Here is a 9,092-nt window from a genome sequence, read left to right as displayed (position 1 = left end):
CCCCCCCCCCCCCCCCCACCGCGGCTGAGAGTCAGACCAACCAGCCCTCCTGGCCCCAGGTCCCCCACTAGCTTTGACCTAGAACTAGGTTGTAGACTTGTTGAAACGCCTCCTTTTTAGAAACTAAAATGGGAGACGATAACCAGTGGTATGGACTGAATACTGACGTCTCCCCCCACCTCCAAAATTCATTTGTTGAAATCCCAGTGCCCAGTGTGATGGTGCTGGGATGCCACTGGGAGGTGATGTGGAGTCCCCATGAATGGACTCAGGGCTCTAAAAGAGAGACGGCCATGGCGCCCAGCCCCTTCCCCCACAGCGAGGATGTAAGAAGCCTGCAAACTGGAAGTGGGCCTTCACCCGACCGTGCTGGCCCTGAGCTGGGATTTCCAGCCTCCAGAACTGTAAGCAAGGAGTTTCTGTCGTTTGTAAGCCGCCCGGTCTGTGATGTTTTGTAATAGCCGCTCCGACAGCAATGATGAACTCGGTTGAAAAATTGTCAATATGAGAAAGAGTTCGGTGTTTTGGGAAGAGAGACGCTGGGCTCCCCACCTGCATGCCCACTCTGCACACATGTAACAATCCCTTGTTCTCGGATTATTTCTTCATTGGTTTCAGAAGAAATTTTGGGAAATACAGAAAACTTCAAAGAACATGAAACCACCTAAAGCTTGACCTTCCGTGGTAGGGGCCTGACCCTGAGTCAGGGATGGCTATGAGAAGGAGCAGGCCTCGAGCCTCATTGCCTAACGGCTCTGTCACCTTGAAGGAGTAATTTAACATCTCTGGACCCAAGTGTCATCGTCTGTGAAGGGAATGCATTACACGGTTGGATTCTGAGGTCTTTCTGGCGCTGTTAGGCTGTCAGAGTCCTAGGAGCACAAGCCTCAGGCAGGACACAGAGAACGTCTCGGTGCCAGCCGTGGCTGGGGCTTCGGTCAGACTGCGGTGCAAAGTCCAGTGTGTTTGCCTCACTTGACTATATCGCGGAGTGTCTCTACCATTTCCTTGCACATCCTGTCAGGTGTGTGGAATCTGTTGCAATCACCTCGTGTGTCAGAGGGCATCGCTCAGCCTGGGCACAGGGGAGCGGGGTGACCTGTGTGTGACCCTGCCACCAGATTCTAGATGCCCTGGGGCCCTAGGCAAGGCCTCTAATGCCCTAAGCCTCCGGATTCCCATCTGTAAAATGGGGAAAATACATCTGCCTTTCCTAAGGCGACTGAATTACTCTTCAAATGAGCAAATGGGAATAGAAGCATTTGGGGAGGGCAGGGAGGGGGACAAGGAGAAAGCACCAAAAACATGTAAAAGAGATAATGATCATGTGTGTAAGTGAGTCCATCCGCTAAATGCAAAGTGCGGCTTTGCTGCGGGCTTCATCCTGTGCTTAGATAGGGCAGGCTAATCACCATAATTAAGAACTCAAACATCAGCGAACTTACTAAACAGGTGAATGGGAAACAGGCAGTTTCAGAGCCTGGCTTTCGGTAAATGTTAGCATTACAGCCACAAAGCAGGCCGTGCTTCGAGGGCAGGTGGGAGACGAGGAGAGGTTTCCTGGCCCCTGGCCTTCACCGTGGTCACTGACTCAGTGTGAAACAGCGCCTGCAGAGAGGAGGAGCGTTCTCAGCCTCCTTCACAGATCAGCCTGCGGCCACAGTGGAGCCGTGAGCTGAGTTCACAGCAGAGGATGACTAAACAGCCTCCTCATCATTAATAACAATAATACTTGGCATTTATCTCGTTCTTTATGTTTTCAAAGTACTTTACAATCATTAATTAGTTAACTAGCACTCACCAACACCCCGCCGCCGTCTGCCTGCTGTGCTGAGCAGACAAAAGAGCCAGGCAGGCCCTGACTGTTTGCCAGGGGATTACAGAGCTGGGGAAAGTGAGGGCTAGGGCATGTGGGGTGAAGACAGCGTGTGTGTGTGTGTGTGTGTGTGTGTGTGTGTGTGTGTTGGTGGGGGATATTAATGGCAAGGACTAAATTTGGAAGGAGACAGTTATGAATCAGTGCAAATAGATGTGAGTGTATTCCTGGACACGGGTGTCAAGCACACAGGCAGGGGCATGATCTGCCCTGGAACAACTGGCTCCAGTCCTCGGTGGGTATGGATGGTGCCTCCAAGGGGGCTTACAATTTCCCTAAAATCGGATGCCTCCAGCCCCTGCCAAGTGAGCCAATACAGGAAATGGACTGCCTCTGTGCCCTGGACAGTCTGCTTGAAGCCTTCTGCAAAATACAGATTTTTCTGCTCTTCAGAATGCTCATGCATTTGGACACTGTTTTCTAAACTCCAGGGTTCTGCACACGGCCAAGATCCAAACATGCTGGAACTGTTTATGCAACTTGCACTGGTTATGTGGAGATGAACCTCCCTGCAAAGGGTTAAACACACGGTGTCTCCCGGATACGCAATAGTGATACTGATGGAGATGGAGATGGAGATGGAGATGGCAGTGGGTGAGGTGAGCTTTCTCTCCTCCACTCATCTCCCGAGCTTTACGTGATGGTGGGGAAATACAACTAAGCAGTTTGGACTAGGTGAAGTGGCAGAACCCACAAGTGTTTTCAATGAAGCTACCCACTTACATGGAAATCTGATAACTGTTGTACTTAGAGAGTAGAAACCAAAGACATACGCCAAATAAGTGACCAGAAGAAAGCGATTAGTCATCTTTCCTCTTGAGTGATCACAATACTTCTGAAGCTTCTCCACCTGTAACTTGCAATTTAGGGCCTTGTCTAATGACAGGGTGAGTGCCTCTTATTGATCTCCAGACTTCTTAGTAAATTAAGTGGCAGGTACACAAAGAGGCCAGGGACAGGAGTGTGGCAGCAGCTTCACAAGTCCAGCTGTTAGAACAAGGTTCTAAGAAAGCCTGTGGATCCCTGGGCTGCCCCAGAACCCAGCACCGAAGGCCTGTGGCTGGCAGTCTACTGGGCCAGTCCCTTGCAGTGAGATACGCATAATCTGCTGATTAGCCTGGGTTTATGGCCCTCCACATGGCCTGGGGCTGTATCTTGTCAGATCTCAGGAACTAAAAGCAAGACAAGGGCTTGGCTTGAACTTGGCTGGAAGACCCAGAAATGATAATAATAATTAACACAGCTCAACTTCCACTTGCACTATAAACAATAATTAATGCACACAGCAGCCCGGTGAGGCATCTAAGTTTGGATTATGAGCCTTATTTTGCAGACAGGGAAACTGAGGCCAGGAGGTTAAGTGGCTTTTTCAAAGCCACACAAGGATTCAGTATCATACCTAAAATTAAAACTTGGGCTTCCCTGTCTCCTGGTCTGAAGCTTGGGCCACACTTGTCCATCAACGAGACTTAAGAACCACATCAAACTCACACACACACACACACACACACACACACACACACACACACACATACATACCAGGAAAGGCATTTCCCCAGAAGTTCAGAAAAGAATGGTAGGTGACGTGTGGTGTTGGCCTGCCAGTCTAACCAAGCCCCCTCCAGCTGCTAGTGGACAGCCTCTGAACCAGACAGGAGCCAAGTCCACGCTGTGTGAGGAAAGGCAGCATTCCTACCAGCTGCAGTTTCATGTAAATGTCAGCAGTCTGCTTGACTTCCTTTTGTTGCCACCTTTACTTTTGTATTTGGGTCTAAAGAGTTTACAGGGTTAGTCAATTGTCTAAAGAACTGAAGTTGCTCTCCCGGTGATTTTGACACTACATGAAATCACATTTCCTCCTAATTGCCTTGCCTAACTGTTGCTTAAAAATTCCAAATATTGCTTGTACAGTTGATTATTCAGACTTCTGAGAACTATCCCATTCATATATTCATGTATCTTGATAAATTCAACATAGAATAAAGAAAATGCAACTGCCACACCAATTACATTTGCAGAAAGATCATTTCTACTGCAGCTGCTAAAAGGTGACTGGCCTCTCAGTTGTCAGTGACAGGGCCTCATTCAAAGTAGCTTTGATGGAGGATTCCGGGCACAGCTTCAGGTGGAACGGGACTCCTGTAAGCAGACGGTGTCATTGGCACCTGAGTGTCTCCCTCTCTGCTTGGCACTGACCACACCAGGGTTCCTGTGTGAGGGCAAAGTAGCCGCTTGAGCTCAGGCGGACGCCCTCCAGTGGAGCAGCCCTGCAGATGGAGAGCACTTCTTTACCAACAACACAGGCAGAAAGCCTGGGGTTGACCATGGTTGGCCCACTGGACCCCAAGCCCCTCTCTGAGGTCACTAGGGCAGGTGGGTGTGTCACTCTTGTCGTCTAGGCCTAGGTTACATGCTTGTCCATAAAGCCAGGATGTGGGGGTGGCCCCTCACAGACCACCGGGGTAAGAGTGGGGGAGGAGTTGTTCCCCAAAGGAAAATTGGGGTGCTATTTGCAAATGAGGGAAAGGACGAATGGCAGGTAAAAGCAACTGAGCTCTACCACCTTACATGTAGAAATTAAAAGTCAATATTTTTGTACACCAACAGAATACAGTATTTTTCTAAATTCTATTTTTATTCCCACTCATAAAACCTTAGGTTGGCCCTCAAATACTGCTTCTTGCTAAGTGACAACACCGCCTTGAGGAACTTAAAGGCGAATGTGATTCTTCTACTAGTTTGAGTCTATAGACCACACTCGGCCTGGGAGAGGGAGCCAGGACAGACAGGAGGGCAGGCAGCACACCCACTCAACAAGAGCTCCGCTGTCAATAGAAGCTGGCAAATGCCACAAGCCCTGATTTTAACATAACCTTTGACAAATGCTTTCCCAATATACTTCTGTATCATTTGGATTTTCCTGAAGAGCACAGTTACTTTTGTACTTAAAAAGAAACCAAAAACAACCCACAGAAAATAAAGATGTAGGCAAGTGGGTAGGATGATACCGATACAGCTAGAGGGCATTGGGCTCGTGGAATAGCTCAGATGTGTTACTTGAAAGCTAATGGAAAACTGACAGCATCTAAAAGACTCTTCTTGTGGCTGAGCTCCTGAATCCCTGCCTTCTCACTGTTAGCAAGGTCTCCCCTAACCTGGACATCCCAGGTTCCCCAGCCCTCGCAAGTCACCCTTGCCTGAGTAACCCATGTCAGAGTCCACCTATGCCCCACGCCCCCTCGCGCTTTCCTGGGACACCCTGGGAGTATGACTTTGTGTTCCAAACCCACTTGGTTGCTTCTCATTGTCTTCACTTCTGCTCCTCCTGGCCAACACAAGCTGCCTGTTTCCCCCAAGGCAGCAGTATAATGTAAGGGAATGGCAGAGCAGAAAAAGAAACTTCATGGAGACAGCTGCCCCACTGACCTTACTTCTCACCGCTATCTTCTCCCAGCTGCCTCTCACCAAAGCAATGGCCCACCATCATGTGGCCAGGAGAATTCATCTCTCCTGGAGGTTGTCCCATAACATCTAGCCTTTCACTTGATGACTTCAAACCGTGGTTGGCCAACTGCGACTCTCGAGCCACAGGCGGCTCTTTGGCCCTTGAGTGTGGCTCTTCCTAAGCCTTAGGAGTACTCTAATTAAGTTAATAACAATGTACCTATCTATATAGTTTAAGTTTAAAAAATTTGGCTCTCAAAAGAAATTTCAATCATTGTACTGTTGATATTTGGTTCTGTAGACTAATGAGTTTGCCGACCACTGACTTGAATGAAAACCATGATCAAAAGGAGTCCTTGTAGAACAAAAAGACAAATAAACTCCAAGAGCTAATTTCCTTTTTCCCAGAATGCAAAAATCACTCTCAAATCAAAAATCGAAGTTTCTTGGTTCCAACCAGGTCAGGGTACAGACTCAAGCGTCAGTTACGGGGAAAAGTGCTGGCAAATTTGAAAATAGAAATTTTTTTTTGTCTCTGCCACATTAGGATGAAAAGTGTGTTTGTTAAATCTGTAGATAACCAAACATGGAAAGGACAACCTCTGACCAGGAAGACAGAATGAAGATCTGGATAGGATTACCATGAACCAAGACAAAGAAAGTACATTTCCATGCTGAAGAGCTTGGTGACTTGAGTAAAGATTGGGATAGTGGGGCTTAACTACAGCTTGAAAGGGAAACAAAGAACTACGGGTCCAACTAATTACAGGGTTAGTGTATGACAACCATGTGACCCACTATTAAGTGACAGTGGGAGAAGGGTGATGTTGTGGCAGGGGGAACAGGTGTAGTCAGATCACTGGCCCTTGTCTGGAGGAGGGCACTCGGCAGGTCAGGGGTGTGCAAATCCTGTCACATGGATCTCAGGGTGCTTAACCTGGAGCAGAGAGCTTGGATTGAAGGGTAGAAATGACACATAGGAGTTGTCTTCAAATATCGAAAGGACTTAAAACTTGTTCTGTGTTGTTCCAGTTGGACGAAGTTAGGAGCAGTTGGTGAAAGTTACAGGGATGCAGATTTTTGCTCAAAAGCTCAATATCAAGCACTTGCTTGTACTGAGAGCAGCTACTTGGGAGCCCACGCTGGAGACAGACACTGCATGACCCCATGTGGTGGACACCTTAGTGAGATTCCTGCCTGCATGGGAGGTGGCACAGACGACCTCAAAGTCCCTTCCTACCCCCAGGAGAATGAGGCCTAGAGAAACAGAGGGCATGGGCCAGTCCTCAGGTCACACACAGTAGGCACAGTTCTAGGGTGGAAATACTTCGAGGCCTAGGAAACTGCTTTCTTTTTTTTTTCTTTTTTTCTTACATCAGCAAAAAAAATTTTAGAGCTCACAAAAAAACCCCACAACAATTAAATTTTGCCAAAAAGAGACAAAAATGTTGATGTATTTAAAGATGTATTGAAATAATTTTTATATGGACATCATAGTGCGGGCGGGGGGGGGGCACAAAGCAATAGTGCCCAGGACCCTCAAAGACCATACTGTGGCCCTGGCTTCTGCATATGTCTGGGGTGCGTCCACGTCCTAACTCCCTGGAGAGGTCTCTTTCCGGCTTAGGGTGACTCCAGCTGAACATTGTTACTTACAGCCCAGTCCTAACCTACCCCATCATGACCCATTCCTCCCACCACTCTGTGCATCTGGGGATGATCTTTGCCTGTTTAAGCAAAGAAGGGAATTCTCCATGTAAGAGGTCTCATTTTGTTGCATTGAAAATCTTGCTGGAAATGATGGTCCCGGACTGCAGGACTGCATTGGAGGTGAACTGATGTTTCGATCTTCTGCAGGGAATTAGGAAGGAAACTTAGGAAGAAATCTCAGAAAGGAAAAAAATGCCACACACCTATCTCCATCCCGATGTACATCCTTCCCAGTGTTCTGTAATTATGTTTCTTTTAAATTGTGGTAAAACATAATTATCTATCATTTTAACCATTTGTTAGCATATAGTTCGGAGGTATTAAATACATACAGTGTTGTGTGACAACCATGCTTCTATACCCAAAACTTTTTCATCATCCCCAGCAAAATCTCTGTACCCATTAGAACACTAACTCCTTTCTCCCTCTCTTCCCAGCCTTTGGTAACCACGATTCTACCTCCTGTGTCTATGAGGTTGTCTATTCTAGGTATCTTGTATAAGTGGCATCATAGATTTATCCTTCTGATTTATTTCAGTGAGCATGATTGTTCAGGGCTCATCCATGGGTAGCAGGTGTCAGAACTTCATTCCTTTTTATGGCTGAATGTTCCATTGTACAGAGACACCACATATTGTTGATCTCTTCATCCGCTGGTTCTTGATCGTTTCCACATTTTCACTGTTGTGAATAATGCTGCTATGAACATTGGTGTGCAAGTGCCTGTTCGAGTCCCTGCTTTCAATCCTTTTGGACATATATTAGTAGAATTGTTGGGCCACAGGGTAGCTCTATGCCTATGTAACCTTTTAAGAAAGCACCAAACAGTTTGTAATTGTGTTTTGATGGGAATGCTCAGCATGAGACGGCTTTCTGGGGTAGGGATGGTTGGGATGTTTGAGCAAGGAGTAGAGATGAATAATTGAGCAACTTGTCACCGGGCCAAAGGACCTGAGAAAAGCATGGCTGTCGCTCAGGCGTTCTCCAGGCCGCAGTGCTGACAGCCCAGCCAGACACCTTCCTTGTCAGGGTGGTTGTCACATGGATAGAATCCAGAAAATCACTTGACAAACAGAATTACTCACTACTGTCCCCTGACCACAGGGATGGCTTCCTTAGACAGAAATCCTGCTTAATGGCATTCATTTATATATGTTTAAAATTACAAAATATATCATACAAAGATACATAAGTTGAGATTAAGTAATAATAACAACTAATGCCATTAAATCTATTGCTCAGCTTAAGAAACATGACCAACCTGTTTGAAGGTCTGTTTCTCTCTCCCTGAGCACATTTTCATTCCCCACCTCACAATTTAGTCTGTCATTTTTTTCTTTCTAATTTACATATACACACATAATCCAACATAATGTATTGTCCAATTTTGCAAGTTTTTTTGAAGCTCCCATAAGTAAAATTATCTGGTATGTATTTTTCTGTGACTTGATTTTTTCATGCATCATTATAGTTTTGAGACTTACTCATACTGAAGTATGTAGTTGAAGTTCATTAATATGTACCACTGTTGTCGTGGGTTCCTTTTTATGCATATCCTTAATGTATTTATCTATTCTGTTGAAGTTGGGCCATTTTGGTTATCTCCTAAGAGTTCATTCTAATTTTGTCATTATTGGACTAAATTACTTTAATTGTCCAACATGTCTAGATGGTCTGCAGATTGTATGACGCCAGATACCATGTCCTTTTTCTTTTGTTAGATGAGTAAACATTGAGTGGTCCTGCACCATCACCCCCACTTTGTTCTGAGCACTAGCTTGCCCTGGCTCAGCAGCCAAATTTATACTCTTGACCCCATCATCCCATCAGAGCTGACTAGGCCAGAGGCGTGAGTCACACTGAGCCAATCAGATGCTCTCGTGAGAATTTTAAACTCGTGTGAAGAGAGTGGTCTCTGCTTCTTGGTGGTTGGCCAAGTAATAGTGGAAAATTGGGAGCCTGAATCAGCTGCTTTTCCTACCCTGTACATGGTGAAAAGTGGGGGTGGGGGGCAGGTTAGGATATAAATGCAGACCAAGAGGAGGGACAGATTTTAACAAAA

The 9,092-nt window shown here is 46.3% G+C and overlaps 1 protein-coding gene across 1 annotated transcript in view; it reads right to left on the bottom strand.

The window, feature by feature from the left end:
* Positions 1 to 6,827: 6,827 nt before the first annotated feature.
* Positions 6,828 to 9,092, bottom strand: part of ATG5 (autophagy related 5) — a 171,994-nt gene continuing 169,729 nt past the window's right edge. The window contains exon 7 of the mRNA XM_015572749.1: positions 6,828 to 7,171. Within this exon, the coding sequence (XP_015428235.1) occupies positions 6,999 to 7,171 (173 nt within the window). The 3' untranslated portion in view covers positions 6,828 to 6,998. The remainder of the gene's footprint in view (positions 7,172 to 9,092) is intronic.

This window comes from Myotis davidii, unplaced genomic scaffold, assembly GCF_000327345.1.
Source record: "Myotis davidii unplaced genomic scaffold, ASM32734v1 scaffold68, whole genome shotgun sequence".
NCBI lineage: Eukaryota > Metazoa > Chordata > Mammalia > Chiroptera > Vespertilionidae > Myotis > Myotis davidii.
This window is presented reverse-complemented; position numbering and strand designations above follow the sequence as displayed.